The sequence below is a fragment of the Leptopilina heterotoma genome, unplaced genomic scaffold (genome assembly GCF_015476425.1).
Source record: "Leptopilina heterotoma isolate Lh14 unplaced genomic scaffold, ASM1547642v1 Lhet_214, whole genome shotgun sequence".
NCBI lineage: Eukaryota > Metazoa > Arthropoda > Insecta > Hymenoptera > Figitidae > Leptopilina > Leptopilina heterotoma.
In genome coordinates, this window is record NW_025110932.1 from 885695 (window position 1) to 910271 (window position 24577).

At 32.1% G+C, this 24577-nt stretch overlaps 1 protein-coding gene across 6 annotated transcripts in view; it reads right to left on the reverse strand.

Annotated features, from left to right (window-relative positions):
• LOC122501774 (talin-1) overlaps nt 1-22198 on the reverse strand; it is a 40131-nt gene extending 17933 nt beyond the window's left edge. Inside the window, exons 1-5 of one of the 6 annotated variants that reach the window (XM_043611500.1) lie at nt 22049-22198; nt 13133-13233; nt 904-1090; nt 416-817; nt 35-305 (exon numbers count right to left, since the gene is read on the reverse strand). In XM_043611500.1, the coding sequence (XP_043467435.1) occupies nt 35-305; nt 416-817; nt 904-1042 (812 nt within the window). In that variant the 5' untranslated portion in view covers nt 1043-1090; nt 13133-13233; nt 22049-22198. Of the gene's footprint in view, nt 1-34; nt 306-415; nt 818-903; nt 1091-4638; nt 4782-7301; nt 8202-13132; nt 13234-21468; nt 21913-22048 lie in introns of those variants that run through there. The other 5 variants (XM_043611501.1, XM_043611498.1, XM_043611499.1 and 2 more) reach the window with 5 other exon arrangements.
• Between the last annotated feature and the right edge of the window lie 2379 nt (nt 22199-24577).

Below are 24577 nucleotides of genomic sequence, written 5' to 3' on the forward strand. Positions count from 1 at the left end.
GATTAGTTTGAAGAAAATGTGATGAAAAACTCACTCTAAAAATCCAGACTTATGCTTTTCAGGTCTGTAATCCCCGAATTGAACCTGACACTGAATTCCAGCAAAGGCACAAGCTTTTTCTTGAGTGATGGGGTGAGTTCCGTCAAGAATTGCATCCCTGGCTTGCACATAGAGAAGCGAAAGCTGTACAGGATCTCGACTATCAATATTCTGATCGGAGAAGAAAAACTTTCTTCTTAATAAGACCGTCTCCGTCTCATCGACACCCTGTTCCCTTAAAGTTTTGCTTGGATCAATCCAATTTACTGGAATTAGAAAAGAAAAAGAAAAATAAATTCCAATTAAAATTTAGAAAGCAACAAATATGTTGTATGTATATACAACAACATATTTTTCTCACAATAAATCAAGTTACCTTCATCATCGGTCTTGAGTTTCTTTCGCAGCTGATCCATTTTCGCGTCCCGTTCACTCTTGTCCTCTTTCTTGCGCTTCAGTGTGAGTGTACCAAAGTTACTCGGTTTTTGATTTTCTGCCTCCTCGTCAGGAAGTTCGCGAACGAGCGAATATTCGTCGTGATTGGTGATGCCGATCCTTGTGCAAATTACTACCATCAAATTTGCCACGGGCTGACTGTCATCAACTGGAATTGTTTTCAGTATTCCATCCAGCATTCTGACTCGAAGCATTCGCATTTTACGACGGTACTCGAGAAGATCGCCGTTTCTTAGCAGGTAGTACTCGAGACTTCGTCCCGGCTCAAGCCATACTCCTTTTTTTGCGTCTTCATCGCCCAAAAACAATCCGTATTCTTTGGCTGAAAACAAGATTTTTTAAATTAATTTCTATTTGGTTTTCAAATAATAATAATAATAATAATAATAATAATAATAATAAACCTACGTTCGCCCATATTACTCGCTTCCACTAATTTTTCTCGAATAATTCGGCAAGCATCATAAATCGACGTGCTCGGATCAAACTGCATCATTTTCGTGAGATTTTTCTCCACAATGGAGATTCGTAATGATAAAGTGGCCATTTCAATGGCTAATGCTGATCTCTTACGTAGAAAACCTCCCTCGCTAGTCTGAAACAAATGAAACAAATGAAGGTAAATCGATTTATAAATCTTGACTAATAAATTCCGATGAATAAATCTCGCATGCACGAGTAAAAATTTTCCAAGATGTGTGTGCTGAGAGATTAAGAATTTCGCACGTGATTATGTAGTGTGAGGAAACCTTACAGCGTTGACTACTGTCTATATATCGATCTTTGAAGGTATGGAACATTTACCATGCAGAAGTTGCCACAGGATGCCCACTGTACCGATCCACAGGCGTCGAGAGAGTATTGCAGTTTAATAAAAATAAATCGTCTCTCTCACGCCCAATTGACTTTATCAGAGCAGATCTCATAAAACAAACCATCTTCCGTAGCACACCTCCAACTCTTTTTCTTTTTTAATTTTCCCGACGATAAGAGTTTTTATTGTAAGCAAAAAAATAAAAAAAACACTTTTATTTTATAGAATTTTGTATTACTAAAATGTCTTTCAGTTCACATGTGAAAAGTTGGTTAAAATCCTGGTTTACAGTGAGAGAATCGGATGATGAATTCGAAGTGGACTCATTATATATTGTATAGAGTATTTACCTTTGAATTTTGCGGCCGCAAAGAAACGGCTAATTAGGCTAATTCTTTGCGATCATTGACCTTGTCGGAGGGAGAGATACAAGCATCACAGCAGCTAGGGTAGGGTTTTTGAATTCAGTGAAAATATCTACGCCATTGGGGACTTTTACCCTTAGAGAGTTGCCTGGCAACACTGTCTGACTGTGTCAAACTTGAACACGAATGAAAATCTCTCACTCTCCAGCCTCTGCAGCATCCACCTAATCACCCTTCTTGCCAATTCTTAGGTCAATTTTCACACAATCTCAAAACACATGGCCTGGCAGTAGCAGTTTCTACTTATGCGATTAGTCTTTTATATCGTCTTAGAGGATCTCAGTTCAAAAAATTATGTTGACCTCGCTTTCAGTGCGGAGATAAAGAATCAATTCAAGAGGATAGACCACGAGAAAAGAAACTTTGCCCCGAGGGTTGAAAAGTTTCCTTCCACCGAGATAAGCAAACCCTTTCTTAATACTTTCAGAAAGTAAATTCTAATTAATTTTCAGCAAAAGATTATTAAACATGAAACTCTTCAAAAATTACTTTGAAAAAATATTCAACATTTGAAAAAGATTCTGAACTTTAAAACAAGTCATTGTAAAATATTGTAGTGAAAGTCCAAAAAGAGAAATGATGAAGGGATGAAACAAAGGCTTGACACACTTATATAGATGTTAAAAGAAGAGAAATTGAATCGCTGTCCGTAAATTTACTTCTTTTCTCATTTAATGGGGTAACCCCATTTCTCATTAATTCAATCCCAGAAGATGTAACAAACACTGAGAGAAAAGAGATCTTAATAAAGACTAAGTCATCTCCTAAACTAATTTCCGAGGAGGCGAAAGACAATTAGAAACATCTCTACTAAAGTTATCTTGTACTAATTACTTAGCAGATTTTCATTTTATATAAATCCCAGTGAAACAAGTCCTATGGTCAAAGTTCCAAACTCTAGGGTGTCAAGTTTTTCACTTCCTTGGGAAAAATAAGAAATATAATATGATTTTGACAAAACGTGATGAAAGGTTTTAAAATGATTATTTTGCAAAAGATATTTCTTTCCTCCCCCATGCAAAATAATGCAATATAATGCAATATTCATTTGAAGCAATTGACAATGAAGCTGAACCTTTTGATTGGTCCAGCAGATTGGTAGAGTATAAAGATCCTAAATGTGGGTGTGGATCGATGGATATAGGCGTCTAAATATAGACATCACTTTGGGAGCCTCTTTCTACATACGATGCCAACGGTGACGTCAAGTAATTGAGCACACTGATTAGACAGGTACCCGAAGACGCACAATTATGCACGCTCCAGAAGATTGTCCTATATCAACGCAAGGAGGGATCCCATGTTATCGAAGAAAAACAAACCCCTATGGAGTGAAAGTCGAATGCTGTTCTAACCCAGGCCAAAAATTAAATACACCCTTGTCTCATTTGCAATTTTACCATCAAGATTAGGAAAATTGGATTCACTTTGTTCTCAAGGTAATTGATTATATTGCCGCGTCATTTCTTTCATCCATCTTATATAATTTGTTAATCCGTTCAATATAGATAAATTAAATGTTAAATGTTCAATTTAGAATTTCCTCATCATTTGGTAATAAATTACAAGACTAATGTTTTTAAAGTTCCATTTGTAATACCGACTTTAAAGCACTAATCCCTAAATTATATGTAAAAATGTTGTCCACCCGTCCACCCCTCATATATAATACTAAAGGAACAATATTAATTCAAAATTATTCGCATCGTATCGATTATTTTCTTTAAAATTAAAGTATTTTTCTCAAGAAGAAATTTCGTTTTAAAAAAATAACGCACAGAAGAGACTTTCTCTCAGAATCAGAATAAGAAAATAGTTTATAGAAAAGCTTAAAAATGTTTTAATTCAGAATTGATACAAGTATTAAAGATATTTTTATATATGGTTTAAAAGGTATACTTTTGTTAAGGTGCTTGATTTTGTAGAGTGCAATGACAAAGGGACATTGTCAGCTTTTTTAAGCTCTTGTATGAGCCTAAGACTTACGTATTATATTATAGGGTAAAAAGAGCAATTCTCCAACTCGAGATTTTAATGGCACTTTCATCCCCTTTTCTCAATTTAACAGGATAATAATACAGAAGTTGTAATATATGTATGTATAAAAAAAGAAGGTATTCATAATAAGCAACTCTGTTGCTGGCTATTTCCTCCAATAAAGAATGGTTGCGGTTTAAATTGGTTACAAAGGACCGAGTAACTTACTCCCTGAGGGCGGTGAAGATTCAATATTCCCTCTCAGAAATCCAGAGGAATAGAACTGTATCAGTCTCTGTGTGAAACAAAAGACACACCTCACTTTCTTTTCCCTGTTTCTTTAAAGTAAATGCCAATTTTACTCCTCTGAGGAATGCTATAAACTCTAATCAGTTTTATACTTGATTGGGTCAAAATGTTTTGTAAATAATGCTATACAAGCACAGAAAAAACATTCTAAAATTGCCATTAAATTCTTACTTGACATTTATTTCAGAGAATATTACAATACAATTTTCTATTTCTAAATTTATTTTATTTTACTGTATTAGGAACGCATTCTAAATTAAAAACTATAAGAAATGTATATGGATAATAATTATCAGTAATATAGACATGTTCTTGCTATTTTTGAATATAATGTTACATTAAAATGAGTAGATAAATACTAAATTAAATTACTTTTAATTATTTTAAGACAGAGTTTATTTTTAATATTCTCTATTTTTTAAAGTAACTTTACAATTATCTATAGACTAAACTGAAACTTTAATGCAAAACTATATTATTATAAAACAAATAACAAAGCTAACAGTTAGTTTTAAAGCTTTTAATAATTGGGCTAGAAACTTTTTATAAAATACCTAGCGATTAGCAATTTACATTATTATTACATATGAATGATATATAATTATGATGATTTGTTACCTTGAATAGAGTTTAATGCTATTTGGCAAAAATTTCAGCAGCCACCGTACACATATCTTGACAATATCACAAGTTGAAAAATAATTTAAATTAATTACTATCCTATCATTAAATTTATTTATTATTTATACTGCTATATTTTTTCAATTAGAAAGAAGTGAAAAATATTGATGTTTTACATTTCCGAGAAATCACTGTTTTAACGATTCACAATTAAGATTAAAAAGAAAAGTAAATAAATGTTGACTAAACGAATAAAGAAATTTAAAATAAACAATAGCTAATTATTAATCTCGATTCGGTAGGTTAAGTATTGTCGACGGTGGTAAATCCAAGTCGCCCGTGCAACAAACTGGCAGTCTGCCAGTAAATGTCACGTATGTAAGTAATTTATCGTCAATTTTCAAGTGTATCGGCAGCTTCAATTGAACCATTTTAGCACCTTTTTATTATTATACTTGACAAACGAAACACTGGTAATTGTCACAGTTTACAAAAACAAATTGCATTCTTCTTTCTTCATGTTAAATGCAAAGTAGAAAGGAAGAGAAATTTTGAAATATTAAAGATTGAAGCGATAAATTGAGAATAAAGTCGTGTCGTCCCCAGTGACTGACCAGACACTGAAGCGAGGGTTACAGCACAAAATGTAACTGAGAGAAATACAGGATAGCCACCCCTTATTTCATCAAAGAGGGGTGCAAGGGAAATGGTAAAATCGCGTCGGAGTTCGAAGCTTCTGCGCATTAGTGCCCTAGTAACACACCCCCAATGGACCAGGGAAATATTCGAGTCATCTCCTGATTCAAACAAAAACTTCAATTTTTCCTTTTCATACAAATTTTAGCCCCCTCAATTTTACTCTGCAATAATGTGAGAAAAAAGTTTTCTCCTCTTCAAACCATCATCAATTTATTGTTCATGTCCTCCACCTTTACATAGCCATTTTCACCAAAAGGATTTAAACTTTGTATGAATTGAGGATTTTTTGTTTTCACTTTTAGTAAAAACTCTATTAAAATCAATATTTAAGTGTTTCTTCCTTGAGAAGCTGAAAAATGGCGTCTTGTGATCACCTGATTCTATAATCACACTTGACGACTTCAGCTCTTAATTATTTAAAGTCTAAATGATATAGATAATTTTAGAAACTTATTTATTATTTTTTTCAATTAAATAATTATAGCATTCTGTCTATTTTTGAAAATATGCTATAAAACAAAAATTTTGCTTAAACTTAGAAGAAGCTGAAAGTGCTACAGATATCAGAACCCGCATGTAATTTTGGAAATTAAATTTTTTAAATATGAAACTGAAACTTGAAAACGGAGCATTCACTTAATTTTTCAAAACATTAAACTTTAATATTTAATATAAAAAATTAAGTGGGTGCCAGTTTCAGCTTCATTAAACTTATTAGAAGAGTTGGGGAATGAAAAACAAAGAGAAAACTAAATTTCTTTGGGACTCATGAATCAAAAGTAATTTTAAATCTGTCACTCCGTATCATTTCATGCGAAGTGAGGTTTCATCCACCCCTCACAGTTACAAACTTGTTTTTCGTGGTTTACGGTTTAGACAGCAGAAGAAACTCGATATACTGTTTGAAGGGGTAGATTGATAGCACGATTTGATAATACTGTTTAGAGCAATTTCTCATAGGTTTTCTCATATTGTCGACAAAGAGAAAAAGCAAAAAAAAGAAGAAGAAGATCACTAAATATACCTGTGTGTGTTTTTTGGAATGATATATACTTAAAAAGAATGAAACGTCTACATGTCACCCTAACGATGCGAAGAGTTTTCACACCGAAACTTCTACCCTCTATTATACTATCTGATTTCGACACGTAAAGAGCCGTTGTTACGTTCGACCCTCGATAATTGGGATATCTACTGTGGCATTACGACAAACGCTTTTCAACAGAATTAACGAGATTGTGTGTACGTAGATTCATAAATTGAGCACAAATTAATGCTTGTGAACCACTGACTCGGCCTAATTGTCTTTGAATAAGGTGCATATTGATCAAAATAAATTCTATAGGGTGTAAATGAATAAGGGGAGATGAACCTTTAAATTGAGTGTTTCGAAAACAATGTTTCGTAATTTTAAACATCCCCATTACGTAAAGTTATTACATCAAACATTAAAATACTCCCGCAAACGCTGTAGACACAATTTAAAATAAACAAATTTTCAAAGAAATTTAAGTAATTACAAATATTGTTAAGTTCACAAAATCACAACTATAAATATCATTTTTCAACTTTCTTTTTTTAACTCTTAAAAGGTATTTTAAATTTTTAATTTCCAAAACTAATATTCTTTTCTTTTTAACTAAAAAATCTAATATAATTATAAAAGTAGATTTCGTCTTTATATAGTAGATTTACTTTCATAATTATATTCATAATTATTTTTTAGCTAAAAAAAATATTAATTTTTTAAATTAAAAAATTAAATTAAACATTAAAAAATCTAATATTTGATAAGCTTCTTAATCATCACAAATTTATTTATTTAAATAAATTTTTGTCGCGTTACAACAATTAACTTTTAAAAAATCAAAAAAGAATAAAAGAATAAAAACTCAAAAAAACCGAAAAGATAAATGAAAAAAATAGTTACCTATTATATATAAAATATTTTTTGAACTTACCAAATAGTCGTGAAGCCAAAATTTTCTCATGTTGAATTGAATTTCCTCTAACGTTCGATTCAGTTTTGTTCCGACGAATCGCGACTTTTCCCGCCTCTTTTTTCAAACGTTCTGTACTACATCACGGGACCGAGTTTTATGGTGCAATCAAGTTCAGAATGAAACAGCGTCGACGCCTTTTTCTTGCGATCACAGGTAAGGCGGAATGCCATTGAGATCGGATTGTTTGTTTAGAATTCGGATAGAAGGATTCGAGACGGAAAATATTCAGCCATTCATGGAATAAAGGCACGGAAGTGGATGGATTTTGGAATAAATTCCCAGGAAATACTTCCCTCGATAGATAAGAGAACTTTTGGAAAATTCTCAATGATTTTGTACCCATTTTTTTTCTTTTTTCAAGTTAAGTATATTCTACTTCTAATATTGTAAATATCAAAAATTCTAAACTACAATCAACTCAAAGTTTACAATTTTTATTGTCAAAGATTTTCCACTTGGACGGTAAGATAAGGCACGTAGGACTCTCTAACGACAGCTTTTACATCGACAAAATGAAAATTACCCAAAACTAATGAAAAAGCTTAAAAAGGAATTTACAAAATTAATTTCATTGAAAAAATATGAATAGAATCAACAACGGAATTTGATAAAACAACTCTTTTGAATTTTCAAATTTGCAAGACCAACTTTTCTCAAAATGGAATAAAAATTGCAATGAAATTTGGACGAAAAGGATATTTAAAAGCAATTTCAAAAAATCATATTGAAACTGAATTGATGGAAAAAGCAAATGAGAGAAATGATGGTTACTTTTGGGACAAGGGTGTTTGTGTTAGAACTTGAAAGGAAAGTTGAGTGATAACAAGGGAAGAGAGGACAAGGATGTTTCGCCGACGGCTGTCGCCAAAGAAGTAACGCGAATGTGTCCTTACGTGCGGCACCCAGGATAATGCCGCGAGATGCGTGCGCACCGTTGCTAAATCGAGGGTAAGAGATCGGGATCTCGATTGGTCGCTGGACCGGCCATAACAATAATAAAGCATCCCTTACCCTTGGAGGGTTAGGAGCAGCCCCCATCTTCCGCGAAGAGAGAGAAACATCCCCTGTGTTTCGAAACACAACGCGACACCGAGCGACCGAGCCTCAAGTGACCTCCGACTCATCCTAACCCCCTCCAGGAGTCTCGTTCCCCGAAGAACAACTTTCGAAAAGGAGAGAAGTTGCAAAAAGCGGAACCCCTTCCCTTGTGCGGGAGGAGCGCAAAACTTTCGAATAAATAGTCGCCGAGTCCCATAGTTCGCAACATGGATTTTAGAAGAAATGGCTTATTAGATATAGTTGGGACTAATCGTTAATGTTGAAAAATTCTTATTGCCAGACATCGAGACACAAATAATTATATTATCTTCCTATACGTTTTTCTAACTGATGATTTTAAATTTTAATTCAGTGAAATTTATTAAATTTATTAATTAAAAAATGTTTAAATCATTCATCTTACCCAGGGCTCGAGCCAGTGAAAGTGTTTAAAAATACGGACTTTAGGGACCAAAAATTATAAAGACCATTTACGGACCATTTAATTGCAAAATTCAATTATTTCTAAAAATTCACGCAATAATGCTTTTAATATTGAATTATAACTGAAATTCATTTTTAAATCAAATTTTATTAGAAAATTCTACTACAATTCAATTATTTAAATGTGACGCGATCTGAAGAAATAAGGGACCTTTAAAAGCAAAAAAAATTATAAGTTATGTTTGAGATTTTTGAAATGAAAATACAAAAAAAGGATCAACTATGTTAATATATCATTGATGTTTAAGTCTTCATTACAAGTAAAATATTTAATAAATACTGATTTTAATTGTCAATAAGTAAAAAAAAACTTTCAATCAACAGAAAATTAACACCACACTGAGAAAACTGCGCCGGATAGTCAAACTTTGAGGGTTAGGTTCTGAGTGTTAAGCCTGATTATCTGGATAGTTAACTTTTCCCTCCGAGTGAGTCAAATTAATCATCGGAGTGTCTATTTATCCCTCCGAGACTGTTACGAAAAACTTAACCTCAAATAAGTATAGTCTGTTTGTCCCTCCAGATAGTTAGTTGAATACTCCAGTTTTCTCAGTGCGACATAACCTTAAAGTGATTTTCTTCTAAGGTCCCTTTCTTCAGATCGCGTCACAAATACAAAAATAAATAATTCATTGAATATAGTTGAATGTTTCTTAATATTCAATTCCCATAAAGAATTTTATCAACAAATTTTTAAAAAATTGAATTCTTTCCACGAATTTTAATGCAATTTTAAAGAATAATTTCATTTTTCGAGAAATTTAATGAAAATTGTATTAAAAATAATTGAAATTCTGATGAGTTTCATTTTTTATGAAAATAATTGAATCCCTGTAAAAAATGTTATTATTTATGAAAATAATGATATGTTTGCGTAGAATTTTTAAAAAATATTTTTTAACATAATTGAATTTCCACGAAGAATTTTATTACTTTTGAAAATAATTGTATTTCTGCAATCATTTGTAATTTCTCTAAAATTCTTCAAATTACGGACTTTACGGACCTTTTTTAAAAAAACTGAGTTTTACGGACCTTTACGGGATTTACAAACCTAGTTGGAGCCCTGATCTTATCTCGTCAACAAATGAAAACAATTAATAGATTTCATTTCGTTAGCGGGATTCTTGAATTTAAAAATAAACTTTCCCCTTATCGAGATTTATAGAACGTGTTCATTCGATAATGAAACTGTAGAAAATTCGGCTCAACTGCGACCCATTTGCAACGTACATACTTAGTAACGCTATCCAATCACTGTTCCAGCTAATACAATCAATCAGCACTGAAATCGATCCATCACCATCAGATGCAATGTTTGAAGATGTCCCTCATATGTAGTCAACATTAAAGGATTAAATTTTAGTCTTAAGGCAAAGTTGTAAATGGTAAATTATTTATCATCTTTATTTATCTTTACATTGAGGTCAGTTAGCAAATTTAATTTATTTCCCCACAAACCTTGCAATTACTATTGAAACACGAACGCTTTCATTGTTTGCGGCGAAAAGTAGGAAAAATCGTAAATGTACGCGTCATCTCATAATTTCCCCGTAAATGAAAGTATTCAAATCAAAGTGTCGCTCATAAAACAATTCGAGACCAAGCCCTTGGAGGAGAATATATACAGATTTTTTTGAAGGGGAACGAATAAACGAGCGATCGTCGCATAAACGCATTGAGGTGTATGTTAGGTCGAGTCGACGCGACGCGCACTATATCCGCTTCAAGGGGGGGATGATGATGCGAGTTCGCCCGATGATATTGGGGTGATGTTTAAGGCCAAATGCGAGAGAGTATAACTTTTACGAAAAGTCATATACAGGAAGGGGGAGAAAGAGGACTGGAAAATAGGAAAGGACTTTTTCCAAAGGAGGGAGGGGGTGTGTCAATCTGGACGTGTAAGAGAATGGACACGGCTGGGGGTCAATTGAGATGTATAGGCAATTTATGCAGCACCACTTTTTTCCTTCTTGCCGGAAGTTTGACACAGACTCAAACTATGAATTGATGCAAAACACAGCCGGGGGTTGACGAAATGATAGGAAAATGGGGTGGTTTTTCTTTTTCGTCGGAATTAAGAACTCGGCCAACCGCTGTTTCGATCAGACCCTCTAACCCTATTTCCACAATTTTAGCCACGTTACGTTGTAAATGTAGTAAATCTACCCCTTGATTTTCCCGATCAATCGATTTCCTTTCTCTTTCCTCCATTTCTCAACCTGTTTCGTTTACCTCCACTTTCTCTCTCTCTCTCTCTCTCTCATTTGCAGCGAGCCATCAACTCTTATCGCGGGAGTGTCAATCACTCGCTAGATTCAAACTTATCGCTCGATTAATCGGACTGACAATGACTGTCAATTCGAGTCCATACTACGGGAATGAGGCGAGACGAATCTGATGGAGATTCGTCAAACGGTGAGCGTAGAGTCCAAATTTGAATGGATGGCAGGGCGGAGAGGTACGAATAAATTTTCATTTTTCATGCAAGACTGGAAGTTATCAAGCTCAGATGAACAATCCAATTGTCGTCATTTAAACAGCGAAGAGGAATTGGTAACAACAAAAATTCGTTAAAACAAATATACGCTTTATCAATCTTACATTCAGCACTGTCTGCTTATGTGTTAAGTCCTTTAAAACTCATTGCATCTTATTATTTAAGACTTGCTTTTTACTTGTCTGTTACTCTTATGTTTCTCGCTGTTGAATTGGCGCCAAACCGTCTGGACTATTTTGATTGGTTGGACGCACAACCCTCTTCCTACTTATTTCTCATTCTGACCTCTCGTAATATTTTTAATTCTTGAAAGTGTAAAAAAAATCACTTGCGTCACACTCGGGTCTTTTTTTTGAGCAACAAAAAAGCAATTTTTATTTGAAAACTGCTTCTGTTACTTAGAAAACCAAAATACATTTGAATAAATACAAATTCCGTTTAATTCAAACATATTTTTTTGGTTGGTTATTTGTTATTACAGTTTTAAATCTGCATTATAGTAGAAAGTTACTAATGAAATGGTTTTTATTTTATATTTCCATTTATTTTCACTTTCAACAATTTTCTTACGGTTGGGAATTATTAAACTAATATCCAAGTAGCTTCTACGATGTGAATAACATTCCGATTAGATTCTCATTCAAACAATCCATTTCTCTAGGTAAATGAAAGGAAGGGGTTTAGATATTCCAAATTCAATTGGAGATTAAACAAAGTTTTAATCCCAAACCCTCAAACCTTTTAATGAACTACCAATTTAGATTACAAAAAATAGGATAATAGGTCAAAAATTAATAGGGTGTAAAAACAAATTGGAGGAAATCAGCATTTGACAGTTTGAACAAACTGTCAAAAAGAACAAGTCACATACCAATACGTCCCAAGATAATTATCCTGTCGTCGATTATTGTTATACAACTGAAGCGAATGTGGTTTCGCAGCGTTAAACCCGGTAAACCAGCGAGCGACAGATGCGTCAATGGTTCATCTGACCACTGGAAGGAGGAGATGGTCGAGATAAGACGAGGGTTCAGAGCAACATTCAGAGAAACGTTTAGTCAATGAAGCAATTTTCGATTTTTGACATTGTAGTCAACTACATGGGGATCTTATCTGCTTTATCTCGAGAAATCCAATTTACAAGAATCGCTCATTTAGATGAGGATATGAATTCTCAACTAATCCCAACTTCTGAATCGAGATTTTTCAGACATTATGTCCTTGTTTTTTTCTTTTTCTTAATTACTGCTGTTGAAAACATTATACGTCACAACTAAAAAATGCTCTTTTTAGAATTCCAATATAATATGTATATTGATAATTTCGTCGAAATGGGTATATTATAAAGATTAGAAAGTGGGACGAGTTTGAAATGTTGAAAAAGTCATACCCTTGTGTGGGCAAAATTGGGTGTGGATCCTCTGAGCCACGTTCATCACTAAAATGCCTATTCAAATTTTACAGCTCATATTTGTCGCAATTAAGTATTATATTTTAGGGGTTATGGCCACAAAATATTCCATATTGAGGGAGAGTTTCTGCATGCTCGGGGACGAAATAAAGAGAAATTTCGGGGGAGTCAGGCTTTTATGAGAGGACACGTATATATACATATATACGAATGGTAGTTTGATGATGTGTCTGAGTCACTCGGTTCTGATATGGACCTATATATCTATGTATATAAGCGAATAAGCGATTCGAGAACCGGAAATGCGTTATACTCGGACAAGATTCATGTACTCACTTTATAGATACTCAGCTCGTCGTCAGCTTGATATAAGAATCCACCCCTCGTCCTTAAGAAACCTCCTCTTCGCTCGTGAATGATCCTTCACTTAATCGTGTCTGAAAAAAGGAGAAAAAAACCAATCAGTCTCAAGTTTAGTATTGACGAAACGTGCTTTTAACGGACATCCAGAGACGTGACGAACAATTCTGAACTCAATTCACATTTTCAATCGTAAAACATTAATCCAACATATTGAGTCATTTGGCGAGAAGCTTCAAAATACCTAAACTTACTCCATAAATTCATGTTATTAGTGAGTAATTGCCCCATCAAAATTCTTTTCTTTATCGATGTCACTTTATTTAAATAATTTTATTATTTTTTTATTTATTAATATACATAAGATTACAATTCAACAATCATAAATAATAAAATACTTGACTCTTAAAGTAACAAGTTTTCTCCTCGTCGAGGAATAATTCGATTAAGGTAGTGAACTGTGCGTGAAAATAATTTACCTTCATATACTTTTTTCCATGACGCAAGTTTTCCAAGTTGATGTTAAATTCATAGATTTCTCACACAGCACTTCTTGGTATGATGTATTTATTTCCCCCAGAATTATACATATTTTAAACCCACAAGATGCAAATAAAGTTGACGCTGTACTTTAAAATATACACAAACGATAAGAAGCTATCTTGGGAAGTGTGATGAGCAGTTCCTTGTTGAATCAGACAAGCAACGCAAAAAGAAGAAAAAACATGTAAACTCATCATTTGAGTGACGAGCTGCTTAACTATAGACAACTAGTAGTCGACTGTGTCCTATATTACTTGAGTGTTAAACTTAATTAATTATAAGTTGTTAGGCATTTTGTTTTTTAACTTAACTTAACATTTAAATTTCATTTTCAAAATTAAGTTCAGATTCATTCGATCTTTTCCTGTTGATGGTAGAAGCATCTATTACCAGACAATTAGAAATTGTGAAAAGCACAGAAAAGGTGAAGAAAAGGTGAAATTTTTGGACAATTTTTTTTGTGAAGAAAGATTAAAGTCAAGTTTTGTTGGATGTTGGGTAGGGTCAAGGATCTCGAGTTGTATCGGTGTATTCGCGAATTTGATGTGAGTAGAGATTACAGGGAAGTAGGCGACTTTGCAGAAATTCGGAATAGGTTAGCGAGTTTGAGGAGGTGAACGGGAGGGTTGCAGTTTTGAAGAGAGGGTTTGGAGTTGGCGGCGTTATGGCGGACGCCGGGGGTGGCGCCGCGACGCTTTGGCGCCTCCGAAGCCGAGACGCTCTACTGATGCTGGCTCCATACACATACCTATATCTACACCTGAACTTACACATTGACTTATCTCCAACTCTCTTTGCTCTATTGCTTTCTCATTTTATATCTCACTCGCCCTTATTTATTTTCAAGTCTTTCTTGTCCTTTTTCCCATGAAGCACTCACACACACACACACACAGCCAGCTTCTGGAATCCTGGATTTTTCATTGCTGGGGATAGGTGAGGTCACTGGAAGCTTCCTCAGACTCTTAACTTGGAAAGGTGCAGAGCTGCGGAACGCAAAGATAGCGCATCGATTTCAGCTAAGACGACCTATTACTGCCGGCCGGCACCGCCTGCTCCAAATGGAGTCTAACACTCTGCTTGCGAATTTCCAAATCTCCGAGTCTACCATATCCTAACGAAAAAGCATTCTTGAGGCGTAGAGGGGACAGAACTTGGTGCTGAATCTCAACTTGAAAGTGAAACGCAATGACATAAGCAAACAATATGATGACCGGGATTAAAGCTATTCATTTTTTGCCCATGGTCTGCTATCTGGAATCGACAGTTTTGTTCCTTTGAAATAAAAAATATCGCAACAACGCGGATGCCTCATTTTTCTTTAAAGTAAAGAAAATTTGATGATTTTCTTTTTTTGTTAAGTAATAATATTATTTACGTATATTTTGAGAAATAAATAGATGCAGAGTTGCCACGCAACCTGGAAACCTGGAAATGTCAGGGAATTTTTATCGGAATCCTGAAAAATTATTTTTTTCTAAAGTTAATGAACTTATTCTTAAAATCTAATTTTACTTAAATATTTCAAAATTAATTCAATTTTGAAAGAGTTGCGTTTACAATTTTCATAAGTAGACGTTTGTTAAATTTGTTGATTAAATTCATTATGAAAATTCAATTTTAAGAAACATTCAATTATTTAATAAAGTATTTATTTTTGTATTTAAATAATTGAATTCTCGTAAAATTTTCCAATAAATGTTGATTTAAAAATGATTTTTTGAAATTTTTAATTTCTAATATATTTAATCGAAATAATGAAAATAATTTTTAAAAAAGTTACAGCAAGAAAGTAGCAAGATTTAATTATTATAAAACATGAAGAAAGCGATCCGTGAGTCTTTGCCTCGGAGTGATCGATATTTTCATGTTTTATAATAATATTAGAGCTCTGCAAAATAATTCGAACCGAACTGTTAGAATTTTTTCGGCTAGTTCGAATGTCGAATTTTCGACATTTGAACATTTCGGCGCCCCAAAACCGAACAATACTCGGTTCGGTTCGAATTTTGCACAGCTCTAAATAAAATTCTTATATATGTTAGTCAATTTAAAATTTTTGAAAATCTTAATTTCTATGAAAAAATAATAATGATTAAAAATGTTTATTTAAAAATAAAGTTCTTTAGAGTCAGAGAAAAAGTGAAAGTCTTGTCTGCAAATGAGGGAATTATTTAATTTGGTAAAATATAAACATATTTTAGAAATCTGGAAAAATTTTGTTTCTTAACCTGGAAAACTCAGGGAATTTGAAAAGAGCAAAAGCGTGACAACCCTGGAATGGAAGAATCTATAAAGAAACTCTTTGTATATATTAGTAAAATTGCTAAAATATAGAGCAATGCATTCTCAAAAGTTTCATCGACAAAACTTATAATAGTTTCCCCGAGAATTAAATCACTTCCTAAAATGATGATTAAAAATAGCAAAAGTTTATTTTCTACGAGAATGATAAAGTAGAACTCGTGTCAAGTTTTTATTTCTGCTTCAATAATAAACAACTCCATTAAGCAAATTGAGTCGCTTGGGAATTATCAAATTTAATTTGTTACTCTTTTCAAAATGATAACTATAGGTAAATATCGTAAACATAATGCAGGCACTTCTGAGGTCAAATCATTTAAGAAGATTACATTTTCATGCAAATGACTTATTCAGGAGACAATTGATTCAGTTGCTGTCCACTATTATTAATTAACTTTCATATTTTGTAATTAAAAAAAATTAATAATTTATCACATACGTTTTTAGAATAATTATTAAACCAATATTGTCGTCGCGTAAAACATTAATAAATGTACTCGTCAAAATGGTTAACAAAACATTAATGAAAATGCCATATACTTAAAATTAATGTACTGATAAAGCATACTCGATAAATCCCGAAATAGTGTACAAGACTTGACTAATCGGGACACGTATTGATATCGACATTCTATATACATACGTATATGTGTATGAATGAAACGGTTTAATAAAAGAGGCGCGACGAAACATAAAAAAGAGGAAGGCAAAAAATATATAATCGTGTTGTAGGTTCGTTATAGGGCTGAGAATCGCACCACTAATAAAATCGTTTCAATATCATATTCTCTTGTTATGATGACATCATACTTCCCAATTGGTCTTTTAACATTGTGATGCAATAAAATTTTGTCTTTAACGAATAATTCTGATCATCGTATAAATTATTTTTTCGAAAATTAACTTTTCGTCTGCACGAAAAGTAAAAAAATATGTTAGAATTAGCCATAATTATGGCAGTAACAAAAATACATTTTATTTAATTACTTACGTGACAGGGTCATAAAAATAGAATTCTCCAAAAAAGCCTGAAATATTGAAAATAAACGCAGGGGAGCTAAGAGAGAGACAGAGAGAGAGAGAGGGGGGGGGGATTGATCAGTTTCACTATACCTATATGCGTGACATAAGACTCGATAAAAGCCCTTTTTCGAAAACAAACAAAATTGAAAATATAAAATGCCTTCTCGACGAATCGCACGCAATCTTACAGTCCTCACCCTCTAGTCCGAGAAATCTGCTAATAAGTTAGGTAAATATAAAAATCATTGTTGTTTTTACCACGGGGTGTGCATGTGTGGAGGTACATTGTTGCCATTTAGGGTAGAATGGAGGTGCCATGAAGGATAATCCATTAGACGAGTTGTAACCCAAAACTGCGCAAACAAGGGTGGTCTCTTAGATTAAATATGATGGGCGAATATAAACCGAGAAGGGAGTTTCAATCTTTTGAAAGAAGGACAAAAATGTCCAAGAGACATAAGACATTTGGAGACAGGTGCATAACACACCGGGAGATGTAACCAAATATTTTAATTGAAACATCTCAAAAGTATCATTTTCTCCAAATAATATGAATTGCCATTTTTAAATATCAGAATTCTGCTGTTTTCTCTCTTCCTGCATTTGAATTCGTGGAAACTCGTTTACTAAATAAATGTTATCGATTTATTAAAATAATTGCAAAAAAAGTACTTCGACACTATAGAGCGACGAATTGGAAAAAGAAGAAGAAGAAGAAGAAGAAGATAAATGCAATAGAGAACTTTTAATCAAATTTTCGGGTTGAAATTTAATTTTCTGAGTAAGCGAAAGTAGGTAGTAAACTTTCACCCCAAAAGTGTCTTGGCAAAGATACGATCCAGGTACCGCAGACGTGTCTCTAAGTGGTCTGATTGAATTGGTTGGTGTATAAGCAAATGAAAATGGTCTTATGGAGGAAACATTCGGAAATTTCTCGAAAAAGAAATTGTTTTCTCATTGTGAAAAGAATCACAAAACCTATACTGACTTGGTGTAGTTGTATCATCCTCTTTAATAATCTTGCACAAATAAGGAAAACAATTTCTAAAATAACGTACAAAAAATGAAATGTTTTTCTAAATTTTTAAAAAGAGTTTTGTCAATATTTGTGATCGTGTCTAAAATGTGCATTAATGCGATTAATGCACAAACTCCTATCTGATATTTATCTTCATAGAGAGAAAGGGTTATAACTCAGGGATGTTAATTGTGCGATGAAGCTTCATCCCAAGCACTCAAGCTAACGATTCTGTAACGAAGGCGTTTGTTTCCTTTCGAGAGAAAAAGAAGAACATGGAAAAAGATTTAATAAGAAGAAGATCGGGAGGGTTAGACAGAATAGGGACACTGTTAAGACCTAAGCAGGAGGTAAATTGGACAATTGGTCGAAATTACTTTGATTTTCCTTTGCCGTTGAAGCAAATGCGAGCGGGAGGGTGCCAAAGAGTCTGTCTGATAACCAAAATTATATCCAGAAAATGGTGACTGGGTCTCGGACGAGAATAAATTTCTAACGCAACACATTGAAATTAAAGCGAGACTCAAGAGCCACTTTTAGAACGAATGTGTTTTGAAATAGGAAACAGGACAAAGTAAAACGAACATAATGCTAAAACTTAGAGTTCACTTATAGCCACCATGTTTATGCATTTTAGATTCTTCTAAATGCTAAAGATTTAGAAGATATAAAGCCCAATCATCAATATATTTAACTCATTGACTAAATCCCTAATTAAATTTATAATTCAAATATCTGTATAAGATAAAGAAAATGTAATGCAATTGTAAAACTTTGTACTGACCTAAAATATTCTACAATTTATTATTATTACAAAAAGCAACTTATATAATAATGCTTAAAAAATTTAATTAAAAAGCGTTTCAGAACAAGTTTATCATTTTTCTATGATCTCTCTTTCTCTCAGCTCTCGAATAAAGTCAACGAATAGTGAATGGTAATAAGATGAACGCAAAGCACTCGACAAATTAAATAAAGTTGACATCAACAGCACGCGCGACGCTTCTCTGTCACGGAAAATGCGATTCCTCATATTTTCGTTTACATTCCTTCGAGTAAAAGTTTTAATAATATTGCGTCTTTTTCAATATAATTCTTTTATATTTTCATCACATTTTTATTTCAATATAACATTTACATCGTGACAATAAGATGAAACAAGCAAATGATTTGTCAATTTTAAAAAGTTAAATCAACACAAACTTATATATATACAATATGCCGCAAAATTAGTTAATTAATTTTAATCTTGACGAAAACCAGTAAAAATAAAAGTAATTAAAAATCAAATTAATAGTTTATATTTGTATGAGCAGAAATATGCACTTCTCTCTAAAATCTTAATTTTATCGTATGTGAACTTTACAAAACAAATCAAAAACATTTTCGCAACTTATTCAGAAACAATGTTGAATTTATTATTATTCAAATGGCAATATCATTCTCTGTTCAAGAATTTTTAAAAATTATATTATTATTACATCGGAAAATACTCTTATATAAGCTCTCTAAATCTGAATATGTGAAAATTCACATATTTCTAAGTTATAAGTCGCTCCCTAAAATTAAATAAATAAGATTTAAAAAAAATTTTAAAACAACAACAAATTTTTTGAAAATTTGATTTTTTTAAAAGAACTTAAACGCAAGAAACTGAAACTTAAAGAAGTTTAAATAATTTTTGAAACTAAAAAAACATATTTTCTTTTGCAGTAAAGGTTTAAAGAATTGAAAATTTTTGTAATAAGATTTCTTAACAATCTTGTTATGGAAATGTGTTATGCAGAAAGGAATTTATTCTGCTTTATAGGTATATAATGTGTATCTTGAAAATACAATTACACTTTTAGTTTAGCATTTAATTGTAGACTATTACCTACTCTTCTAAGAGTATTTATTTTCCGGTGTAATAATAATATAATTTTTTAAAATTCTTGAACAGTGAATGAAATTGCCATTGAATAATAATAAATTCAACATTTAGCATAATACTCTCATTCAAGAAATCTACGGCGATTCAGTTCAGGGACGCATTACAATATTATTTCGTCATTATTCACTGATTTTTCAGTGTTATTAATATTTTTCATTTATACTGATTTTAAGAAGAATAAGAATATGGAGAATAATCGAGTACTTGTCTATTACAAAAAAAAAAAAAAAAAATGTTTGGAATAATACTATTTACCTTGTCGACAAAAGAAACATTATAACATCAAATTAGAAATTAGTCTTCCATGAGGATGTAGATTATATTTGCTTAATGGGGAAGCAAAGTGCTGATAAAATCAAAAGCAAAGTTGGTACAACTTTACAAATAGTTTTAGAACTTTATAGAGTGTAAAACACGAAAACAAAGCTGTTTGTTGTTACACTTGTCGATTTAGTATATTCTCTTATAATAACTGGCATTGTAGATTTTGAATCTACAATCTACAATTCCATCGTTAAATTTACTTCGATTTTTAAAAAATATAGTTTCCAAATTATATTGTTTGCACAAAATGCTAAAAATTTGAATATAATTGAAAAGATTCCTTAGGATATGGTTAGTACTAATTTCAAATAGAAACAGTAGAAGAAGGTGTTAATTTTGGCTGGCAACTCTTTGTAATTTTTTTTTTTTGCACATTAGAGCGTCAGATTTTACGCACACTCTACTATTTAGGAGAACAGCACAACAGAAAAATACACAGTACATGCGTCATCTATTTATAAACTTCAACCGGAACTCCACTTTCCGTTTCAGCAAAAACATTGTTTTTTTAAATTTTTTGCAATCACACCTGACTTATAATATCTAATACATTTTTAAAATTAATTTCTTATGCACTACACCGAATATCAACCGAGTATACTAGAAATGGCATAATACTGCATGTGGGCGTATGTAGGTTTTACGAAAATAAACAAGATTCGTTTTCACATCACAAAATCATCTCGAAATCAACCTTTTCAAAAGAGCTTTATTATAATATTCACATATTACAATTTAATGATGAAATGAAAAATTAAACATTTTACATTCAGAAAAAGGACAAGAAAATTGGGTACTAATTAATTGGATTATGCTTCACAATCCTAAATGATGGATATATCTCTCATTACTTTCTCAACGCATCATGGAATCGTGAATTTCGAAAGTAAAAACAACTCCGAAAACCGTAAGGGTCATTTTCACATAACTTTCGTTAGTGAAAATGACCCTAACGGTTTTCAGAGTTGAGTCTTTTTTTAAATTCACGTTTATAAATTATTAAATGCATACACTAAAGTGTTCATCGACAAAAATATGTTATTGAATCATCATTCTCAACAATTGCACTACAAGGATGTAAATTAACACAAGTTTTCCGTAAAGAATCTTTAATACCTATTTGGTTATTTAATATTTTATTTAAAACAAGAAAAAAAACCATTTTACCTTTCTTCTGAAGAGTAGACATATTCTCTCAACTCTTTTTTTTAACCTCTCACACCCCGCCTATTGATTTTTCCGGGACACTATTGTTTTGGTATCTCGCGTGTTTCATCAAACGGAGAAAAAAGTGATAAAATGAAATTTTACAGCGAAACAAAAGAAAGATGATTTGCTCAATAATTATGTTTTTAAAAATAATATCACAGGGGAAAACTAGATAAATTGCTGTTGAATTCGCCGTGGCTGTCAATTGTACTTGTTATGAATCATCTCTATTTCTGGAGACACCCGTTGTATATGACCCCCCTTCAATCACTTTGAGGTTAGCTTTTCTCAAGTTCCCGGTTCTTGCCCTTTACCATCTGATTTTCGAGAAAAATCCACTAATTTTCCCCAGAGAAATATATTTATTATTTTGCAAATTAAAAACAGGAGTTTAAAATTGAAAAAGAAGGAATGCTGACGTCTAAGCGAGGGCAGTACGCCCATCTGGCGGAAAATTAAAAAAAATCAATAAAATAGCGCGAAATGTTAGAATTTTCAATTTTCAAATAATTCACAATTGAGTGGACAATATTTTTACCTTTAAAAATATCCATAGGTGCGACGGGAAGTCTCTCTTGCTTGTTTTAAAACAATTTGTCACTTCGTTAACAACTACACATCCAACAACACTTCTGCGATAGGACTCCGTCCAAAGTCGGTTCAATTTCCTCGATCCGCTATTCCATTCCTGTTTGTCCGAAACCAGTAAAGTCAACTTATTTTCAAAAAAACTGGGGGGAGTTCCTTGAAGCATTTTTTTTTAACTATTGCTCTAATAGATAATGTTGCGAATTATTTTTATAATGATATTTTCGATTATTTATTTGTTGTTTGATTAATTGTAAAATTATTGAAATTATTAATGTGTTTATGATAGAGAATGTTGCAAAAAGGAGATGCTTTAAAAGTGAAATTACCAATTTAAAGGAAAAAGGATTTATTGACTTGACAATTATTTTACTTTCATAATCAAATTGAACCGAGTAAACAGTAATCTTTCAATTTAATTTGATTTCATTAAACAATATATAGCTTTATTATAAAAACTTTATGTCCATATATCTTTATGAATATGTATTATTATCAATTATTATGAATAATCTTCATGTAAATGCTTTTTTGAAATTCGTTTCTTTAAGTGTTATTAGATTCGTTTCACAATTAGGCACAACATTGACTGAATTGACTGAATAAAATAGAAAGTTTAAATTTAAAAGTGTAAAAAATTTTGAATTTTCTTCGTGAACATGGCTCATGAGTAGCAATGTACTTTCCTGACTCACTACAAATAGCTAATCCAAACAAACAGTCTTTTCTATCTAAAAATAATATTTCCAAGTTTATTTTTTATGGCTCTCATAAGAATTACATCATTTCTAAGCCTACAAAAAATTAATTCAACTTTTTCTGCTTTCTTTCCTTCTAAAGTACGAAATAGTAGATTTTAAATAATAATTATTTAAATACACCTCCACTAATATATGTATAATTTCTACACTTTGTTTATATTTGAAAAAATCTTATTTTCAATTAAAATGTTATTTTATCTTAAAAATTATATAGTTTATGAGAAAAATTGATTTCATTTCCTTTGGAGTAATATTTCCTTCTTTGATCTCTGAAAATAAATAAAAGACTTCCATTTTAAGGAATGCAGTACGTGTCCACTCCAAATTTGGTAATCCAGTCTCCAATCGACGATATATGTTTTTTCTCTGGTAACAGGCAGTTGGAAATAATATAAGAGAAATGTTTATGCACTGTCGCGGATTACTTTTTTACTTGGAATCTGACAATTTTTTATGAAATTTTTTTTTCTATTATTCTGTTAACAATTATTTCTTCTGCTTTCATTGGGGGCCTGTTATTTTTATAGATATTCCTCCTCATTTTTACAAATAACAATAATAAAATCATTTCTATAGGTTTCTTTATTTATAGAAATAATTTTAGGCTAATTATATATACTTAGTCTAAATCCGAAAAAGCAATAACGAAATTTCACTGATTAATTGTGATTATAGTGAATTAATTAATTTCTTTATCTGTTTTTGAAAAAAGAAACAAGTGGAAGTCAAAATGTCATAGGGGAAAAAGAAAGGGTAGTTTCCTTAAATCGTGGGCGACACTCGTCACATACATGCGTATATGTATATATTATGGTTAATTTAATTATTACGAAAGGTACTTGAACGACAGAACAACATATATTATATTAAATCGTTAAAGATTCAATGAGAAATTGAGTAAAAGCGATTAAACGAGTGGGCATCGATTTGCGCCTTACTAAAATGGGACATTTCAAACCCACACACACATATGTATTGAAATCGACTCTCTTATACAGGGTGTGTCATAAATTCAACTGTATATATAGCACTGTAATAGAATCATTAACAAATGATTCTCAAATCAAATGTTCTCCACACAAATTCAAGCGAAATGTCCAAATGAACAACATTCGGAAATTGCATTTCATCGCATTTCCCCCCGTTTCACTTAGACCTGAAGAAACATATTTGACACGGGATGCATTCAATTCAAACTGGAAACTATCTTCGCGGGCACAACTGTTTTATCGACCAGAATTACTTTCACCAACTGTCTCAAGATGGACTCAGTGTCATAAAATTTTACAATTGCGTTCATTGCCATCAAACAGTAAGAAATAGACTTTTTTCATAATTTATTAGGTAACCAGGAAAGCTTTAAGCTGCAGCCAAATTTTGAAAAACAAAAATTTATGAAATGCATTCAGTATGAGGAAACCATTTATTTCAATCAAATATACTTTGTTTAAATCAAAAATTAAAGTCTTCGCTATAAGAACGTATATATTTTAAAGGACTTTCTGGTCAAGGATTTAAAAAAATCAATTTTTCTTTTTTTGCTTGAAAATGGTTCCTTAGTATCATAAAATTAATGTCCCAAAAACTTTTAAAGAAATATGGAAAAGAAAAAAGTTATAGCAATTTTTATGACCGTCTCTTAACTCACTACAAAAAATTTAAACGCGTTTTTCTCGAAAACACATTTTTAAAAACGGGTAGACACTTTTTTCATAAAT